This window comes from Perissodus microlepis, chromosome 20 (assembly GCF_051167445.1).
Source record: "Perissodus microlepis isolate ML-2025 ecotype Zambia chromosome 20, ASM5116744v1, whole genome shotgun sequence".
Classification (NCBI taxonomy): Eukaryota; Metazoa; Chordata; class Actinopteri; order Cichliformes; family Cichlidae; genus Perissodus; species Perissodus microlepis.
This window is the reverse complement of record NC_140480.1, coordinates 5,885,163-5,906,903: the sequence shown is the minus strand read 5'-3', so window position 1 is coordinate 5,906,903 and position 21,741 is coordinate 5,885,163. Positions and strand designations below refer to the sequence as shown.

Sequence of the window (21,741 nt, the reverse complement as noted above, 5' to 3'; positions counted from 1 at the left end):
GACATTTATCCCAATTAGCACAAGCAAATGCATATAAGTGACATAATTAGGGCAGATTTGGAAATGCAGCTAACAACGATGGACGTCGAGGTCTCTGATGTGCGCCGTAAGTAGACAATAAGCTGCTAAAGCTCCTGCTCGACCTCTCACTATAGTTACTCAATCCCAACATCAAAGGAAAGGCAATCTTACGGCTATAGGATGATGGCGTGTGAATGCATGTGTGAGGGGTTTTTATGAGAACATGTGTGTACGGGTTTATGGGTATATATGTGGGTGTGTTTAAGAGCACGTACATATGTTCTTGTTCATCAAAAGGCCCAATTTAAATGTTACATCGTGACACTAAGCACATTTTTAGAAAGTGAGGGCATTTTGCCGGATCTTTACTTCTTCAAAGGGCTGTCAGAGTAGAGGCATGTTTTGGGAGGGGTTGGTGTTATAAATACATTAACTTTTAAAGGGTCAGTTACACAATTTACAAAACAAGATTAAAAAAATTAAAAGAAAACTTTGAAAAACAGATTAAAGCATCAATCTTAGATTATCTGGAATACCCAGGAAAAAGTTTTAGATGTATCTTGAACATTTAGGCAAAGAAAGATGTGCATTCACTCATCTGTCCGTTTTCCCAGGTGTTTGGCTGCTAGTCTATTCTTCACATCGCTTCCCCTTTCCCGTGTTGTAAAACTCAATGCTGACATCACTGCTCTAGTCCAATCATCTTTTCGCCCCCGCCTTCTTCAAATCAATCTGTCTCCACTCTGCGTACTATAAATCTCACTGCTCATCTTTTATTATCCCATGTGGACTCTTTTGTGCACCCAGTCCTCCACCTCAAGCAAGCCAATCAGTGTATCATGTGTATCTTTACCAGCAGCAGCTAGATTGTGGTGGGATCCTGTCCGAGTTTCTAACACTGGATTCCATTCTGTTGTGATGGGCCATCAAAGTCTAATCGGCAAATTTGATAGTTGTATATCTTCTAATGATCTCTCCTCATTGAATTATGTTTTTTATTACCTTTGTTTTTGGGAGCAGGATGTATGTTACATCTCAAAGTCTAAACAGAGAAATCCTAAATCATGTCCATGGGCATGCTGCATCATGAAATTGGCAAAAAGGGGCGGGTCTCCCCTGAAATATTTGCAGACAAGTTGGTTTTTATTTCTGATGGAGTTTTCTGATTTCCCATGAGCCCCAATTGTTAGACCTCATTGCGCCTTCCTCTTTTTAAAAATCCGGGAAAATGCCTCTCTGCATCATAAAGGAATAGGCAAAAAGATATGTTTTGCAAAGTGGGTGAACTGACCCTTAATCTTGGGATAGTGGTTTAATAGTCGGGATGGTTATGCTGATCCTTATGGGGGCAATGCATTATTTCAGTGTGCTTTCACAGTTACCGGCGCTATGCCCATATTAGAAAGTGCACGATTTTCACACGACTGAAACTACACAGCTTCTTGCACGTGAGCTTAAAACTTGTGAATTACTTTGTGTCAGAAAACGTGTCACTTCCTTTTACAGTAAACGAGTATGTTTATATGAAACAGTGTGTGCGTGTCTATGTCTGTGTGTGATTGAAGGTGTGTATGGATCCTGCTGTCCTTGGCCTGACTTATTTGGAAAAGCGCTAATTGATGTGGAGCTTCCACCTCATCGTGTTTTGTCAGGACATGAAGACCTTGCTGCTGGATCAACAAATCCTGGAGCTCTGAATTCTGCCATATGTCCAGCCATGTGTTCCCATCTACCAGCTGGGAGCACTCAGCACTGATCCTGTCTTATTCGCTGAGTCTATGTGCGACTGGGACCATGATGCTCCAGAGTGGGACCAGAGATCCAACTAGCTTGTTATTGTAAACTATTACTGCTGCTTTGTCTGGTTCAGTGGGCTGACATGTTGCCGAAACTGTGAGGGCTTATGGATTAATCCATCTGACGTTAAATAGATATAAAAAAAATTTAACTTTTAAGTTATTAAGAATCAAACCTTCCAATCATATATTTAATATTTAAATCTGATCTGAAACCTTGTGAAACACACTGACTGTCACATCAAATGATGGAAACATTTCTGATGCAGGCCTATGAGAAAGAAACTGGTGGACATAGTCATTTTTTATTAATGTTCAGAATTTCCACAGAGACAAAAGCATAACTTGGAAATGTGCCCACAACAGTGGCGGTAAAAAGGCGACACATCACTTTTGACTTGTGTTTTCCTCTAATGCTAACCACATGGTTTGTTTGTCCATTTTCCACTTTTCTTCACTGAGAAATGTGTACATTTCACATTTTCCAGTCTACACCCAAACATAACAATCCATAAACTCTTCTTGTTAAAGGGTGACATCAGCTTACTCAGACATTTATTTATTTAAGTCTGCAGGGCTTACAGGAAAAGACGTGGGCGATCTTACCTGGTTTGGTGACCGAAACTCTTGGTTATTGTCATTCATGTACATGTTGTCACCATCAAACTGTGAACAGAAAAAAGAAAAAAAGAAATAAACATTGTATGCAAGAAGAGGTTTTTTTTTTTAAAAAAGGGTGGTGGGTCTGTGAAAGAGGTACTAAAGAGGAAAAGCTCTTTACGGGTGGCCTGAAGTGTGAGACTAATGACTTTGTCACTTTGGTTAAACCTCGTGGTGGCATGGCAGCATGGGTAATTACTGTTTCGTCAGCGGGCCGGTAATTAGGCTACATGAGCAAAGTGACGAGAGATGGGCTTTTCCCTCTGGGCTGTTCTGTGTGTGTGCGAGAAAGAGAATGAGTGTGGGTGAATCTGTGAGTGCTTACTGTAGTAAAGTGTGCGTGGCTTAGAGGCTTGCACATGTGTGTTGGTGTGTGTGTGTGTGTGTGTGTGTGTGTGTAGCACAATGAGGGCATGCTGCGTCTTTAGATTTGAGCTAATCAGGCAATGAAGGATCGCTTGCTGCAGGTGCCAAAACATTGCTTGTCATGGGGTTAGGACTCACATAACAACAAATTACTTTTGACCCACGGGGATGCTGGGAAGCAACACTGGGTCATCATTTCAGAGTTTCATGCAACATGCTAGCCTTCATGTCTAGCATGTTACTGAGCTAAATTCCCCATCGAGGTCAACTATGAGTGCGCTACGGATAAAGAAAAAAACCACAGACGGATTCTGTTTTTAGCTCAAGCGGAAATTAGATTCAGCCGCCACAAACGGCTCGGTAACGGAACCTGTGTGCTGCCAAGGTGACTGAGAAGCTGTGACCACGTTAAGAAGAGCAGCGTTGTGAAATGCTCTTGGCTTCCAAAGGCATCAAGGTTTGTCACCGCGCACTTGCGGCAAATAGAAAAAACCTTGACTGGAGTGGGTAGTGTTGCACGTGAACACACGTACACGTAGAAACTCAATGTGTCAAATAAAGCTCCCTTTTTTTTGTTTGTTGATGGAGGCCGTTCTTTGCAATATGACTGCGCAGTCGACTCGGGAACAGACAGGAGAAAAAACACGATCAAACTACACAGCGCTCCATGTCAAATTCCTCAGATGTGAAGATATGGGAGGCCCTTTTCATTTCGGGTGGTCTGCTTTGTGTCGGCAAAGAAAGCGACCAAAGCCTTGAAAAATAGACACGCACTGGATATGAGTGGACGCAAATGGATCATAACATATACCTGCTCAAAAACAGTGACCAAATAAGTAGACTAATGGACGGAAATGGGCAGAATTCCTGAGGGGGAAATCTAATATCTGCGCTGGTAGACAGGAAAAAGTCGAAGCAAATGAGCGTGTGAGTGGTGAGAAAGAGAAATTACTGTACATTATTGTAGGAGAAAGGACGAGGGAATGAGTTCCAGCCTCGGGGCAATGCTTGGCTAACGATGCATACTGTGGAAACCCTGGTGAGGATTCACTTGGTTATTCTAATGATTAAATTCATACGAAAACATGAAACTGACACAAGAGGTGCATTTAAGCCTCGTTCACACCTGACATGATTAATCCAACATCACTGCACCAGCAGCTGGAAAAAAAACTGATAATTGTTCAATGCCACACGCTAAAGCTGCTAATTTGCTTAATCAAGCATGCCGGTGTCTATCATCTGACCGAACTGCGGCGGGAAGTCACTGCCGCTCGCTGAGAGGGCCAAACTAATGTTGACCTTGGTGACATAGCTGCAATAAACTCTTCACTCCGCACATGAAAGCCTCTTGTCATCGCCTAACTGAGCAATTTCATTCCATTGAAATCCACTTTGATATCACTGGTGACATAAAGCCATTCCGAGAGCTTCTTCAGAATAAGATTCTCTCGGATAAAAAGCGACTGCGAACAATGGCATTTTCAACCCCGCGAACGCCGCCACGGCTCTCATTACAGCTAATTCTGCCACGTGAATTCTTCGAGAGCGAATCCTCGACGGCGTTTGTTTCTGCCCTGCTCTGAAGGAACAAATGAAGTGAGATAATGTTTATTTCCACCAATTACATCTATAATGCAATATTCACCAAACTGCCCAGAAAGGTCAACCATTTTGTGCTTCAACATGGCTGCCCACAGACTGCAATGTAAAGCTCTTTCCTCTTGCTCCTTTTGATAGCTCTCCTTAGCAGTTCCTCACTCTCCCACTTAATATGCCAATTTATCCTCGGCTCAATGCTATCAACTCTGCCATTACTCCACATATACACCGCAGAAATTCTCTCATTCCCCTTTCTCTTCATCTTTCCCCTTTCCCCTCAGTCTCTCCATCTTTCTTTCCACATCCTTCCTTTTTTCACAGTTTCTCATGTTCCCCTTGCTCCATTTTTCCCCCGTGTTTCTCATCCTCGACACCCTTTTCTCCATGTTGCAACCTCCTTACTTCCACTTCTCTGTCTCCCTGCCTACTCCTCTTTGCCCCATCTTTTCTCTCTTTCTTCACCGGGCCTTGGCATCACTTTCTCATCGGCAGTCTAATTGGGCATTCTGCCTGAGACAAGGGCCTCATTAAGCAGTAATTACACACATGTTGTTTTCGGCAAACATCTCTATTTGGATTGCTTTGCATGGTAATTGTTCAGCAGGGACCACTGCTCGCGATGTTTCCCTCCGTGGCACACGTGGTGCTGGTAGAGAGGAATAAAAACATGGAGAAGAAGGGAGGGGTAGAGAGAGCGAGAGAGGGGGGAAGGAGAGGGGGTGAGAACAGAGAAAAATAATAATAGGCTGTGGAAGAGAGACAAATTGAGAAATAAAGAATGCATACATGGGAGAGAAGGAAGATGAGTAACGCAGAGGCAGAACAGAGGCAGCCTGAAAGGATGAAGGCAATGCTGAGGCAGTAAATGGAGAAAGACAATGAATAAATGACAAAAAAAAAGGAGGTAGACAGGTTCAGTGTGAAAAGAAAATGAGGTGGAGCTGTAGAGAGGGCATAAAAAAAGAGAGACACACAGAATGAGTAAATTAGGTAGAGAAGTGAGAAAGTAAAGACAGTGACAGAGAGAGACGGAGAGACAGAGTCCCAGAACTAGGTCATGCCGTGCAATCATCGAGCGTTTCAAAAATAATGAAGCCACAAGGTGGAAGTAATGCTAACTAGCATATCCAGGGAAAACATGTAATATTTACACAGTGGTAATGGGGCAATACAATGCTGGGATCTTTTTATCTTGGGAGTATATTTTTGAGACAGCTGATGACGGAATTGGAGGCAGAATTACAGAGTCCGCCGAGGATCGCGTTTGATTGACGGACAACACGAGCCTTCTAGGAAACATCTGTTTGTGAAGAGGGTGGGGTGGAGTTCAACTGCTCTGGGTGTCTGTGTAACGCCCAAACTGCTCAGTGATTAGAGAGACAAATCACCTTGTATTAATGAAAAATGTCGAAAGCTACAAAGCATCATGACAATTTGGCCGAATTTACATAACTGGACGTAATTATCTCAAATACACAATCACATGCCTGCTAATATTAGCGGCCGCGTTTATTTCAAGTTCGGTTCATAAAGCATTTTATTACAAGCCTGTCTCTATGGGCTGCAGGAATTGTGAAAAGTACATAAGTACATTTATGTTACTACTGGGCTGCAGGGCTGCCCCATGAGCACGAGCTCTTGCTTTTCTGCCGCAGGCACAACTCTTTGCGCTCGCTGAGTGGCGGTAGCACATTCAGCCGTCCGCACCGCAGCTGAGCCATTTTACTTTCTTTCAAGTGCTCACTTTGCATGTAAATATATCCAAATTGGCATTATCTGTAACATAAGTGTATGGTAATTTTTGTCAGAGGATGTCAAGGTTATAAAACTCAGGATTTCAGCAGTGCAGAAGTGCATCTTGGAATCGGCTGCCTGTTAACGAGGGAGTCTTAATTGGTCACCTTCCTGTCATTATTTCACACTTGTTCCATTGTCTCATAAGCAGAAATATTTAAATGAGAAGAGCTTTATTGGAAATTTGCCTGTATGAAAATACAGTATATGTCAGCACAGAGAGTAGGAGAGACGCAAACAGCTGGCTGAACTAGCTAGAATGCAAATACGGTGCAGTGATGTCATGGATATGCTAAATAGCATATGGCATTATCTGAACTGGCTTCCCAGTGAAAGTTAATGACACTTCCAGAAAATGGTGTGAGGCAGTACATTTGTCAAAAAGAGTAGGAAACTCCCGTCACAGTGTCTGTGACATCTGGCATGTAACTTTTATTTACTACTAAACATTTAGCCCACCTAGTAGAAATGAACAACATATATAGGTCATGTGTCACCGGTCAGAATATAAATAAATAAACAAATACTGGGATATGATTAGTTTGAGGAATTTTATGCTACTTGTCTCTTTTTCCAGCTACACTTTAAAGGGAAAATGTCTCATTCAGCTGACATACTAAGCTTTCATATGCAATGCATTATATCAAATTATACATTACTAACCATGGGTACAGAATAAACTGCTCAAAACTTAATAAACTTATAGATTTACAACATTAGAACGATCTATGTCAGCTGTAAAGTTTTAATGTTGTTAAAATATGTATATGTATAGATAACAACAAACCAATTATACAGTATAGACAAACATGAGAGATTTCCCTATTATTTCTTTCATTATGACAGCAGAACTGCATTATCATAGAACATTACGCCCACTTGGGTTTACCACCTTATTAAATATCACAGCACAACGCCAGTGGCCGCAGATACAATCAGATATCAGCGGCAACTTTGCACGTTTATGCAATCAACACCCTACAGACCTTTGTAATGTATGTAAAAGCATTCAAAAAGGAAAAACTATATAGAACCAACCCATACATTATCATGTTAAAGAACAACCCGAAACAACTTTTTTTTTTTTTTTACTTTTTCAGTTAATAAAAGAGAATCTATAAGCAGAATATGTAATATTTGTGACTTTAAAAGCCTTTGCCAGTACACCAAGTCTCTAAAAATAATTCTCTCACCGAGCGGAATTAATAAGCCCAGAACAGTACACAGCTATTCTGTGAAGAAAGGGGTGTGGTGGTGATGGTGGTGAGGGCTCATGCAATATGTATGCCTGTTTGAGCACCCTTCTTCCTCATCTTCCCCCTCTTCTCTTTATTTCTTTTTTACATCCCTCTCCCCCTCTCTCTCGCTTCCTCTCTCTCTCTCTCCCTCTCTCTCACCAGTCCTCTGTTCAATTAAGCCGTAGGAACCTGAACCTGAGACAATGTGGCTCTGGAATTGATGTTGCCCGACTTGTCAGTGCTGGTTCAAAGCCACAAAGGATGACAGACAGAAAGACTAAAAAAGTAGAGGGAAACAGATGCAGAGGAAAGAAAGACAGAAAGAAAGAAAGAAAGTGCTGTAGATTTTCAGAGTTACATAGGAGGAGGAGAGAGAAACAGCGAAGAGAAAAGACACTATAGTAACAATTCTGGTGTTGCGCCACGCCCCAAGCAAACAATGAACATAGGCAAACAATGAACATGGCACACACACACACACACACATACACACAAAGACACACAAAGCCCATAAAAAGCACAGCCTGTGGCCATGGCGACACATGCTCTGTTGTCGTTAGATAAGGGAAACAGGGCCTCTTCCTGGGTGTGAGAGTTTGATCCTGCGCACACAGACACACACACTAAACACACTACACCCACACGTGCATGTGCAGAGTGAGCTGCAGCACCACTAGGGTCACATCCACAATGCCGCGCATCTTATGTACCCTCACCTTTATCACCTGCATGGTTCATTTTCATATGCAAAGCTCAGGCTATGTTTATCTGAACACACTGTGCTCTGGTCAGTGGAGCACACAGAGCATGGTCAGATATTGACACAACACACGGAGCAGCTTCTTGTATATCTCAGCTGATTTTGATGGAATTTTTTTGGGAGTTATATCTGGCTTGGTGCCATCTTACATAGTATTTGTTTATAGGACTGGAGAGCACGAATTGTTCTAGTGTTGCATTCCTCAAAGGAGAGTTTCAGAAGCATCACAAGACATGTTTGCTTACCTCTCCCACGGCTGCCGTTTAAGAAATATTTGGCTTTATTGTTACTGATTAAGCAATCCATCAACTCATAACTAGTCAAACAACATGTGCTAGTGAAACACAGTACAAACACACACACACGCACACACAGACACACACAAAGCTCCCATTCATCTACTCTGCAGTTGTACTGGAGCAACCACAAAACAGAAATAACAGTTAGCAGCAAAGGTGGTGAGAGGTGGGAAGGGAGATTGAGACTGCGTGGGGAGGAAGGGGTGTGGGGGGAGTGGGGAGGGTGGGGTAGGGTGGGGGTGGAGGTGGGTGGGGAAACAGGTCGGTTGATGCTAAATAAGGTTTTGTTTCCACCCTGAACTTGGGTTCACTGTGACTTGGTGAGTTTACGGCACGATAAAAATCTCAATGGCGATGATAATGTAGTTCACACCTTCTAATGGAAATATCAGGTTGACAGATTTTGAGAATGTAATGAAATTTTATGTTTTGCTGCTTTTTTTTTCCTGTTTTCTGTTTTCAAAAGTCAGATAAGATCTTTTTTTTTGTTCCAAATGCAGGTACACAAGGCAAAACCAAACATAAGATAACCGTGCTGTGTCAAATAGAAGCTTACAGTACCTCGTGCTTGCATTTCCACTGTTGTATCTTAAAAAAGCCCATAATGAGCTAAGCATAAGCACTGGGGAATTTCCTATTTTTAAGATGTTTTGCTCATTTTATACATACAAGAAGCTTATTTTATCTGGTTATCTCATTAGGGTCATTGCAAATGCTTATTTTAATGTTTCGTAGGGTTAGCAAAACTATAAAGTAGTTTTTTTTAAGGTTAGAAAAAGAAATAGGTAAATGTTACGTGCATTCAGCTATTCAGCTTATGCTTACTGTTAGAGAAGGCTAACTCATTCTTACTGTATGGGAAATGAGGTTAACCATGATTCAGCTTTCTCTTCGGTATATCCTACGTTACCATACGTTCGTGCTAACACCCCAGCCTCTGCGTCTCTCTCTTTCTGTGCACCAGCCGCAGAGTTTCTGTGTCACAGAATTAGCAAGATCTAAACCTATGCAGCTGATCCGTCCAGGCCAAAAGGTATCCATCATGAGTGTGTCACTGCTTTTAAGTGGAAAATTTCATTTTAGTTCACGCTTATCTGAGAACGTGTCAGTTCTCAGAAAAACATTTTTTTTTCTTATTGTTTTGGTTTTTTGCTCATTCTCTCTCACGCCTCTTATTTGTGGTGCTTTCTTTCAGAGAAAAACATTCCTCCAGGAGTCAAGGAAGAACAAAATAGAGATAATGTTGCTACATACACTCACCCACTACACCTGTTCAACTGCTCATTAACACAAATATCCTATCAGCCGATCACACGGCAGCAACTCAAAGCATTTAGACATGTAGATGTGGTCAAAATGACCAGCTGAAGTTCAAACTGAGCATCAGAATTGGGATGAAAGGTGATTTAAGTGACTTTGAACATGGCATGGTCTGATTATTTCAGAAACCTACTCAACTTTGAAAAGATGGTCTACAGCAGCAGAAGACCACACGGTCACCTAAGAATGGGAAACTGTAGCTACAATTTGCACGGACCATTTGACAATAGAAGAGTAGACAAATATTGCCTGGTTTGTTGCCTCCAGCGGTGGTTGGCACAGAATTTGGTGTGATCATGAAAGCATGGATCCATCCTTCTTTTAATCAACTGTCCAGGCACTTTCTGAGTCTTAGTACCTACTCAGCATCAATTCACTTCCCAGTCTACATGAGTATTATTGTTTACTATGTCCTTTGGTGCAAGTTTGTAGCTCAAAAGCCAACTGATTTTCTTTATAAACAAACCCACAAGCATTCGCTCAAAGGACCACCTTGTTCGAGGAAGCATGTTTGTACTGTGTCAACGTCATGGTCAACGTATGGTTTGTTTGTACACCGTTGTGGTTTGCATACACTCATTGTGAGCATGAGTGTCATGGCAATTTTGGGCTTTGAATGATGTCTTTGAACTCTTCTTTTTCTAGAATGGTATGATTGTACAGTACACATCTTTAATGACATGCACAAGTTCAAACTCATTTTAGATTTTCTCTTAATTCTACAAGATCAAAAGTATACATGCAGGCTCACATACATATATACACCCCTACTAATATTTGGTCAAATGTCCCTTAGCAAGTTGTACCTCGACCGTATGCTTTTGGTATACATCAACAAGCTTCTGTCATAATTCCGACTGGAAATTTGACCGCTCTTCTTGGCAGAGTTCATTTAAATCTTCAACAGGGTTGAGGTTGGGGCCTTGGGAAAATTAGCCGTATAGTATGGGGGCTATATGTATACATTAACCCTCTGTGGTTGAGAAAAAAAATCTAATTTATAGTCAATAAAGATGTATACTGTCCACAATTATTCTGTACTGTACAATCAAAGGAACAGTTAGAAATAATCAAGAACTCATTAAAAGCCAAAAATTACCAGGACGTTCATCCTGATGATGAGTGTATGTAAACCACAACTGTATTATCAGTCGGGGGACGACGAGTGTACAAGTCAAGCAGTTAGCAAGTCAACTACCTGGCTAACTAATGCTTGCTATCCTTTTCAGTTGCTGAAGAAGCTAGCGGTCTCTCCTGTAAAAAAACAAACAAACAAAAGAAATTTTTTTTTAGCAGACTTTACAGGAGCTACTCAAAAATGTGGTCCTTATTTCAACCATGATGTGTAGTAGCTGTTTTTCGACCTAAGGCTCATTAAAACAGAAGACTTCCAGCACCTTATCATGTCCCACTAAATGCTCCATCAGAGGGTAAACATGAAAAAGACAACAACATGCTCAGACTCGGAGTGGCAGTTCCAACTCCAGCAGACTTCATTTTAGCTGAAAGACAAAATTATTTAGGCTCTCACAAGTTATTTATATGATTTGTCTATCTAGAAAAGTACGCGGTCAGTATTCATAGATTTCTTATGCAAGCAGTTCAACTGCAGTTCCAACCAGTTTTGAGAAAAATAACCTTAAAACAATACGTTAAACATTTATCCTTTTCAAGGATTTCCACCCCTTGTATGAACCTTGATTAGTATCTGTCTGTCTGTTCAGTATATGTATCAGAGTGCAAAAGAGGTCACAGCCATGAAACGAGCCACGTGCAAGCGCATGTGCAGAGGTATAACAGAAGAATTCAAATGTCAGACCAAGGTGCCACCCACACGGCCTCCCTCAGCTTACTGTGGTAGCCTTCAACGGCCTGTCGGCTAACCAGTCCTGGGAAACACCTTCCTAGCATCAAGCACAACAGCATCACATGCAACTAGCAGCTAGCAGGTGCTATAGTACTGTACTGCTATACTTAACAACGAGAGGAAAGTAGTTATCCCACCAGACTACCTGACATTCGCTGTCTGTGGTGGTGTGAATGTGTATTTGCACGTTTGTGCATGTGTGTGCACAGTATGCGTGTCCGTACAGTATGTGCATGTCACTAGGTGAGTCTTTGTCAGTGAGGTTTCTCTGGCAGCAGGAGAGGATGCAGAGCACAAGCCACTTTTAACTGACTGGGGTAAACAGTGATGAGAGAAGATAAAGGGCAGAGTGAATGTCACATTACCCCAGCCCTTTGCTTCTGCTCACCACAACATCAGATAACTGCTGCAGGAAAAAAAAAGTCTGGTTTCCTCTAGCATATAATTGGTTATCTCATTGCGATCTACTGTTCTCTTGCCTCTGCACAGAATGAAGTATAAAGAGCACAGGGAGAAAAAAAAAGTCTAAAGTTTGACTGTTCAGTCAGTGACTAAAATAAATCATTACGAGCGTAGGAAAGGCACCAATCTATTTTCATGGTGGTTGCCACAGATTTAAACATTTAGCACAAAAAACAAATAAACAAAGAGAACACCTGACAATAAGGTGGTGTTGTGTTCGCTTTCAAGCAACCTATTAGAATAGCACAAGCAACGCAACATAGACAGGTTAACACACAACACGTTGACTTGACTAGATAGGGTAGTAATATTGATTATCAGCAACAATATCTAACAACTTATTAGCTCAGAGTTAAGTAAACAGATAACATTTCGTATGAAATGAAGCTATGCATTAAAAAAAACAAGGTCTGTTAGAAAGAACTTTGGTATATTCTGTCAAAAAGACAGTTTTTGTTATAAAGAGCCTCATGAGATCTTTAAATAAAAAGTAAAGTTAAACTCTAAACATGTCAAAGGCACTTTATTTAGAGTTAATGTGTCTCTCTGGATGCGACCTGATCATAACATAACACATCACCATGTGACTGGATCATAACAACTACCGAGGCGTATTTCGCACCTTCTTCATGTTTTCACACATACCGTAATTAAGAAACTCCTGACATGATTTATAGATTCCAGTAAAATGGTTGCCTTTGAATAGAGACACTATAAATGATACATATGTGCTCACACATTTGTGTATAAAATATATACAGGGAGTGCAGAATTATTAGGCAAATGAGTATTTTGTCCACATCATCCTCTTCATGCATGTTGTCTTACTCCAAGCTGTATAGGCTCGAAAGCCTACTACCAATTAAGCATATTAGGTGATGTGCATCTCTGTAATGAGAAGGGGTGTGGTCTAATGACATCAACACCCTATATCAGGTGTGCATAATTATTAGGCAACGTCCTTTCCTTTGGCAAAATGGGTCAAAAGAAGGACTTGACAGGCTCAGAAAAGTCAAAAATAGTGAGATATCTTGCAGAGGGATGCAGCAGTCTCAAAATTGCAAAGCTTCTGAAGCGTGATCATCGAACAATCAAGCGTTTCATTCAAAATAGTCAACAGGGTCGCAAGAAGCGTGTGGAAAAACCAAAGCGCAAAATAACTGCCCATGAACTGAGAAAAGTCAAGCGTGCAGCTGCCAAGATGCCACTTGCCACCAGTTTGGCCATATTTCAGAGCTGCAACATCACTGGAGTGCCCAAAAGCACAAGGTGTGCAATACTCAGAGACATGGCCAAGGTAAGAAAGGCTGAAAGACGACCACCACTGAACAAGACACACAAGCTGAAACGTCAAGACTGGGCCAAGAAATATCTCAAGACTGATTTTTCTAAGGTTTTATGGACTGATGAAATGAGAGTGAGTCTTGATGGGCCAGATGGATGGGCCCGTGGCTGGATTGGTAAAGGGCAGAGAGCTCCAGTCCGACTCAGACGCCAGCAAGGTGGAGGTGGAGTACTGGTTTGGGCTGGTATCATCAAAGATGAGCTTGTGGGGCCTTTTCGGGTTGAGGATGGAGTCGAGCTCAACTCCCAGTCCTACTGCCAGTTTCTGGAAGACACCTTCTTCAAGCAGTGGTACAGGAAGAAGTCTGCATCCTTCAAGAAAAACATGATTTTCATGCAGGACAATGCTCCATCACACGCGTCCAAGTACTCCACAGCGTGGCTGGCAAGAAAGGGTATAAAAGAAGAAAAACTAATGACATGGCCTCCTTGTTCACCTGATCTGAACCCCATTGAGAACCTGTGGTCCATCATCAAATGTGAGATTTACAAGGAGGGAAAACAGTACACCTCTCTGAACAGTGTCTGGGAGGCTGTGGTTGCTGCTGCACGCAATGTTGATGGTGAACAGATCAAAACACAGACAGAATCCATGGATGGCAGGCTTTTGAGTGTCCTTGCAAAGAAAGGTGGCTATATTGGTCGCTGATTTGTTTTTGTTTTGTTTTTGAATGTCAGAAATGTATATTTGTGAATGTGGAGATGTTATATTGGTTTCACTGGTAAAAATAAATAATTGAAATGGGTATATATTTGTTTTTTGTTAAGTTGCCTAATAATTGTGCACAGTAATAGTCACCTGCACACACAGATATCCCCCTAAAATAGCTAAAACTAAAAACAAACTAAAAACTACTTCCAAAAACATTCAGCTTTGATATTAATGAGTTTTTTGGGTTCATTGAGAACATGGTTGTTGTTCAATAATAAAATTATTCCTCAAAAATACAACTTGCCTAATAATTCTACACTCCCTGTATGTGAAGGTTCTCATAGGGAGCTCGACATAAATACGGAGAGCAATTTCATCTCAGCATAAAGCCTCCAGAACGGACCAGGGCCCAGGATAGAACCTTGAGGTACACTTTTCCAAATCAACCGGCTAGGGAAAAAATAAGGGGGCTTGGCTATCTCACCACAGCAGTGGGTAGTCTTTTCCTAGATGGATTGATGGCCGGAGAGGGGGCAGTGTGGAGCCTAACCCCTCGCTCACCCACACTGTACCGGGCCTGTGGTTAGAGAGAGCGAGAGAAAGAGAGAGACAGCGAACAGGAAAAAAAGAAGAGAAAGAGAAGACAAAAGCAGAGAAGGAAAGGAGACGACAGGGCTTTAGATTGCAAGGTACAAGCAGGGCATTTGTAAAGGGAACATGTCAAGCCCTCCCGCCCTCTGTCGTGAACCTTTCTCTCCTTCTTCCTTTCTCCGGTTGCCCTGCTCTTCCTCTAGTACGGCGCGCACGCGTGGAGGGGGAGGAGTAACGACATGAGAATTACACAGTGACATGCAGCGCTGTGCTACGGGAAGAATGGAGGTTAATGAGCTGACATACCCTCCACCTCGAACACGCCTCCTCCCCATGCCAACCTCCCTGCTCTCTTTCACACGCTGACAAGCATGTACACAAAAACCCCGGCAAGACAGTGAGGAGTGAAAGCTGGCAGCGAGACAAGTTTTGGAGCACCAAAGGAATGTGGCAAGAGCGCAGTTTACACTCTCTTCACATACAGTGCACACAGCTCACAGCTGTAGCTGGGTTATGAACAACTGTGAACGAGAGCTAATGTAATTTACATTAGAAATATGGCCTCAGCTAATGCAATCAAGAACTGGCAAGATGCAAGACTCGCTACGCATCAGAAATCAGAGGCATAAAAATATCTGGCAAAAAGTCGCTGTTAAAATTCCTACATTTGATCATACTTGTACTGTACTATACTATAGGTGAAGGGACGCCAACAGCAGAATGGAGGCAGCAAGTGAAGCAACAGGTCCACTTTGACATGCAAAATAATGTGAAATTTAAAAAAAAAAAGTGGAGAAATTTAGCAGCGCTGGGACTCACATATATCTGGTATTATGAGGATTCATCCTCGCCTGGCTGTGAACGTATCTACCAGCGTGTCAAGAGCATTTATTTCTTCATTCATAACCCATAAAAAGTTACGCTGCTCATATAGCTAAAAGAAACATTCAACCACAGGTTTTACCAACTTGCTAAACACTATAAAATACAAATAGATAAAACAGCCGATTTATTAAGGGACAATTGTATTTCGTGTCCAGACCACAAACCAAAGGCTATACATATCATTCTCTTACTGCAAAGAGCTCAGACTTCTGTGAATAACTGATTAGGCCTTCAGATTCTCAACCATTTCTTGGTTGTCACGTGGTGATGTGTGGGTGTATAATATGTTAAATAAAACCTCAGTGGCCTTTAAGTTGCATCACCAGAAAACCAACACGCAAAGGTGACAATTTTTACCAGATAAGAGTCCTTGGGTGCTCAAGTATGCACAGACACAAATAACACAGAGGGGTAAAAAAAACAAAACAAAAAAAAAACCAGCCGGCTTCAAAGGAACATTTCAGAAAAACTTTCAGCAAAGAAAAACTTAGCTGAACACCAAGTTCCTACGAGCACAGGTGAAATTCACACGACCACATCTAAAGATGGGTGCAGGTGCACTAAAACACTGAAATTGTGCCAATTTTGTTTATTTTCCAAATCTGCAGTTGCCTAAACTGTGTATAGCCTGTTCATATGGCTCAATTTCATCCATCTATTGACTGGTTATAGGATGCTACCATTTAGGGATAGAGACAAAATGTCTCTGCGTGCATCCTGCTGCAGTTGATGTGCCTTAATTACCTGAAACTAAATGAGTGAAAAGCACAAGAGTAACAAAACAGCATCTAAGAAATGAAAGAACTTTAGCAAAAGCAGAAATAGAACTGATAATGATGCGGCGACACAGCTCCGCAGAGCTTGAAAACAATGGAAGATGGATGGTTAGTCATTAGCACTCATTGTGAATCTTTCGAGTGAGTAATTTGTGGGAAGGCTTGTGCATTTTTAATAGTCTTAAACTGAAGAGCCCTAAGAACACAAACTCCATGAAATAATAACAGGCATTTCACCTTAGCACTATCCGAGCCTCTCAATTATTTACCACTAATGAATTGCCTTGGGCAACATTCTTCCTAAGTACAATATCAACCATCCCAGAGAGCCTGAATCAGCTCACTCAAATACTTAAATACATTTACTCAATTATGCTCACTGTCCCCGCAATTAAAGAGCCAAGAATGTCAAGCTGTTTTCTGCTTGCTGTCTCGTATGCTCTGATTCAGCTTTGATATTTCAGCAAAACTCTTCCCCCGGATAGCAATGATTAATTGATAAAAACATTTTCAGAGAAATTGCAACAACCAGGTTCGTGGCTTTTTCTCTGTTTTTGCATCTGTGGTGTGGGTGATGCTAAAAAAAAGCATGTTAGCTGTTAGCAGCGACATAGCAGAAAAGCAGGCTAGCAGACACCATCTAAAACACCAGTTGCAATGGCGTACGTATATGTAAGTGTTAGCAAGTGTTTATAAAAGCACATGCTTTATATCTGTTCACGTGGAGTGACAAACCGTGTTATGCTCTATTATTGCATTCAACATTTTTATCACCGCGCGATCGGAGAAAAATCACACCCATGTTATTTCCACTATGTAACAGATCAGGTCAGGCCTGACTAGCTTTAGTCAATTCCATGCTCTCCAGCTGTAAGTCTCTGGCTGTAACTACACCAGAGAAATTAATGTGCAAAGGATCCTGTTCCTAGACAGCTGGTAGTTGTAAATTCCTATCAGGGAATTTAAAAAATGTATAAAAACAACAAAAAAAAACACCAAAAAAAAAGGAGGGAGCGAGAGAGTTTGAAAGAAAACATATACAATTTTCATTTCAACTGCTTTAGGGATTAAGGCTCAAGGCTCTAGAAAAAAACTGCATTAAAATAATCCACCATTTGCATGTTTTATCTCACAAAGGAGGCTCACACAGACACACATATGCAACAACCCCCACTCTCCCTCCCTACCTCCCTTTTCCTCCTCCCCCATTCTGTTTGAGCACACACACACACGTGCGCACATACACACACACACATCACACATGTACACGCTGCCATCATTAAACACACTCACACACACATCGAGATCAACCTGCTGCCATCTGCTCCACGCGCTCTGTACAATCCTTGCAGAATACATTATTCACTACAATACATCACATCACATTCCCTCAATGTCATAGCCTTGTGCTTGAGGAAGACTCTGTGTGTGTGTGTGTGCATGCGCGTGTGAGAGAGAGAGAGAAGATTTGCTCTGTTATACGGTAGAGTGGTAGAGAAAATTAAAGACAGTTTTATTTGGCTTTTAGGTGAAACAAGACTGTCAGCAAAACTCGTGTCTGTTACTAGGCCAGATTAAAAATCCAGACAAGGATGTCAGTGTATGAAAGTGAAGGATAACAGCTACTGAGAAAGTGAGAGGAACTGACACATACAAGCAGGAGAGAGGGAGACAGAAGGCAGGAGTTTTTTTGTTACACACTAGGGTCTGCTTTCGTGAAGGACATTCCTCTCAGAGAGTTATCAGGTGTCAAAAGTATGATTTAGCATTTCTCCAAATGTAAGCACATTTTTCACAGTTCATTAATGTGTTGACATTATGTTTTATATCCCTGTTTTTACTGAAGGGGAAGTTGGGGTCGTACTGCGCGGTTTTATTCGATGTGGAGCAACTTTTGGTTTCTGAACTTAGTGGAGAGGAAGAGAGCGAACACTGGAATAAAGCGGCATTTATCTAATGGTCCACCAGTGGAAAATTACGGCACACACGCACAGTAGCTTGGACTTCAAGTCTCAGAGATGACGTAGTTGTATTTGACTTTGAGCAAAGACTTGGAAGAATGAATTCATGTTGGGTTTAGTCTGTTTTTGTTATTTGTTAATAAGAAAAATCCCAGTTTTATGACTTTTTAATGCAGCGACTCTGCATTTGTGTTATTTACTTTACTCCAATTGCTTCACTTGATTTCATTTGAAAGATAAATACAGAAACATCGATTACTTTTTTTTTTGCTTGTTTACATTTTTATCTTTTCTCCCTATCATTTCTTATGCGCAAACCATGAACATGTTAATGCATGTGTGTCGCTATGTGCAGTGGCAGAGCGGAGGGAGGGAACAGCTGGCAGGCCCACACTCGACCACGTATTGACCTGTTTTGCATTCACCTGTTATTCAACCTAATGTTTCCACTTGGCTCTGCTGCAGCTGAGCTACAATTAACCTCACTGTGCGCGCAAGGGAAGGAAGTCTTGAGTAATTTTTTTTCAAAGCAGTTTGTCAAACTTCCCCAAATGTCATTCTGCCCACTGTCTTAAAATTAATGTTTTTTACTTTAACTTTCCCACTCTGAAGAGAAGAGAGGCGAGACATCTAACCCTTCTGAGATCTACAGTAGCTATAAATGTGGCCTATGTTCACACAGCGCTAAATTCTTTTCACTTGATGCATGTAATCTGATTGCAGATAATTAGCCTCTGAAAATGTTACTTGCCTTTCTAAACCTCATGAATGACAGAAAACGCTGCTGCATCCAACCCTTCCCTTATCTGCTCTTCACTCGGCTACTCCGCCTCCTCTCGCTTTTTTCCCACCCTCCATTTCCCCCTCCCTCCTCTTTTCCCAGATGCCCTCTCAGCTCTTGCTTGTGTTTGGGCTGCAACTGCGAGGGGTCACTGCCTGCCTTGTCTCACACGTGGAGCACTGAGAATGTGTGTGTGTGTGTGTGTGTGTGTGTGTGTGTGTGTGTGTGTGTGTGTGTGTGTGTGTGTGTGTGTGTGTGTGTGAAAGAAAGACAGCACACACTTGTCTATGGATAATTATATGAATGAGAGCGTAAGAACATCAAAAAAAAGAAAGAAAGAAAAAGAAGTGTGTAAGTGTGTGAATTTAGCCTGATGTGTGTGCAGTTGAGCCTGAGTGCCTTTCCCACTGTGTGTGTTTCAAAGTGTTTCAATGTGTGTGTGTGTGTGTGTGTGTGAGTGCGTGCGCCTTGCGAGCTCAGTGCCAGGTCTCTCTAATGAGTCTGTCAGGCGCTGTTAGCGACGGCGTGCTCCCCTGGCTCAGCGCACTCCTACAGACACACTGTGATTAGCCGGGCCAACGGCACGCCACCGGGCCAGATTAAACACTCACCACGCCGCCAGGGAACACACACACACACACAGACACACACACACACACACACTCAGCACAGCACACATTAGAGCAAAGCATTACAGTTGCTCTCATAGACACCACACACAGACGTACTAAGATACACAGCTTCATCATCATTGTTCCTATTAGTCTGCAACATGTACTTGCCCTCTAGAGCCAGGTGTGGATGCCACTGGAATTGAAAATTAATGTGAAATATAAACATAATACAAGCTACCTATGGCATAGCCAAGAACATGCTAGCATTTCATTAATCTCCGTGCCGCTATTGAATTCCTGTCTGCTGCTAATCTTGAACATCACTCAGAATTAAGGCCAACCCTTCTGGCTCCAGCAGCTTTCAACATCTTCATTAAAGCGACATAATTCACTAATTACAGGTAATTACCCTTTAATGAACAGTCCAGATGAATGAGCAGATATGCAGAGGAGGAGCAGCCACGAGGAGATATCCTTTTTCATTCCTCTAGGCCAAGAGCGGACTCTGAATGACCGGGTCTTACGACTTCGATCAGAGACAGCGGCCTAGTGAGAACAGGCTCGGCTGACACATGTACACACTGCGACCACTCGTAGAAATGTAGACACACCTGCACTTGGCAACGTCTGCTGGTCAAAGGTTGCAGATGAACTGTGCACAGATGACTCAATTTGAACACATTTTTTCCAGTTTTCGTGTCTGTCCCTCAGTCTGCCCGTATACCTATGGAAATTTACCCCTACGAGTAGTTTAGCTGTTGTTTATCTGAAGCAAGTGTCATCTCCAATCTACTATTTAATGTAACACATTTTAAAGGACTGCTGTGCTTGCTAAGTTGATTTTATAAAATCATTGGTTCTTATCCCATGCCGTCAAATACTGCTGCTCTGTCAGATGCTGAACAGATAAACACAAGGTGTCCTTGGAGTGGAAATATTAGACACTGGGAGATAAGGGTCCTCTTTTAAAGAGTGATAAAATCTGCACTAGGATGTTAGAGTCACCCAAAAGGCTCACTTTATTTTTACTCAGTGATTTGCTTTATTTTCCCACTTTGCATCTATTTCTAACTAAACACTAAAAACTACTCAGCTAGGTTTGGGCAGTTTAGGTTTAGGAGGACAGGGTTTTACTTTTACTTTTGCAATTTCAACCCTCTGCATTGAAAGTGACTATGTAAATGTTATGCCAAGGGCTCGTTTACAAGCGTGGCCTGATCTCAGTACCAGCATAACCTGAGGGGTTCGTTGCTCCGAAGCCAAAGGACAACCTTGTGTGTATCTGTAAGTCGCCGGCACCGTATAATAGAGTTCTGAATGGGCCGATTCAAGACAATGAAAGTGGCTGTTGGGTGACCTTATTAAAAACTCTTGTAAAATCGTACACTTTATAGTCACTTTACCCTTAAAGGATCTTTAAATTCACGAAGCAACGCTATTTTCTTCCAGTGTCAAGCTCTACAACAGTGTGCAACTATGTTTGCGTCAATTGAATCACTGCAGACTAACCCTGTCATCGACCTGAGTGCGAAAAGCAGTGTTGAACCCAACATGAAATGTGGGTTTTCCCTGTGTCAATATTTAGCAGGACTATTACTGACACTGTTAAGAAGTGAGATGTATGACATATTTGAGGCTGTAATGTGTTTAAGTGGGCAGCTTTTCGAACAGTGAAGGTGTAGGAGGTGTAGACTGTAAAGTCAGAACAGAGCACTGCTCAATGTTCCTTTGTTGTTTAACTAGAGGAAACAAAATCTTTTTTTTCTTTCTGCCTCTCTCTCTCTGAAAAGGAACAAGCGAAAAATGAGATTGATCTAACAACTTGCCAACAGTTAAGTTTCTTATCTCAGGCTTGCAGAAGAAAGTCCCTACAAGAAGAATGTGCACCAATTTTCCTCTCTTTCTGATTCTTCTCCTCCCCCTCTTTTACCGTCTCTCGTGCCAAGTGGCCT

The 21,741-nt window shown here is 41.8% G+C and overlaps 1 protein-coding gene across 3 annotated transcripts in view; it reads right to left on the bottom strand.

The window, feature by feature from the left end:
- Positions 1-21,741, bottom strand: part of LOC146363931 (TOX high mobility group box family member 2-like) — an 81,798-nt gene that overhangs the window by 38,225 nt on the left and 21,832 nt on the right. For 2 of the 3 annotated variants that reach the window (XM_084916094.1, XM_084916095.1), the window contains exons 2-3: positions 14,666-14,758; positions 2,424-2,483 (exon numbers count right to left, since the gene is read on the bottom strand). In XM_084916094.1, the coding sequence (XP_084772220.1) occupies positions 2,424-2,483; positions 14,666-14,758 (153 nt within the window). The remainder of the gene's footprint in view (positions 1-2,423; positions 2,484-14,665; positions 14,759-21,741) is intronic. The other variant, XM_084916096.1, reaches the window with a different exon arrangement.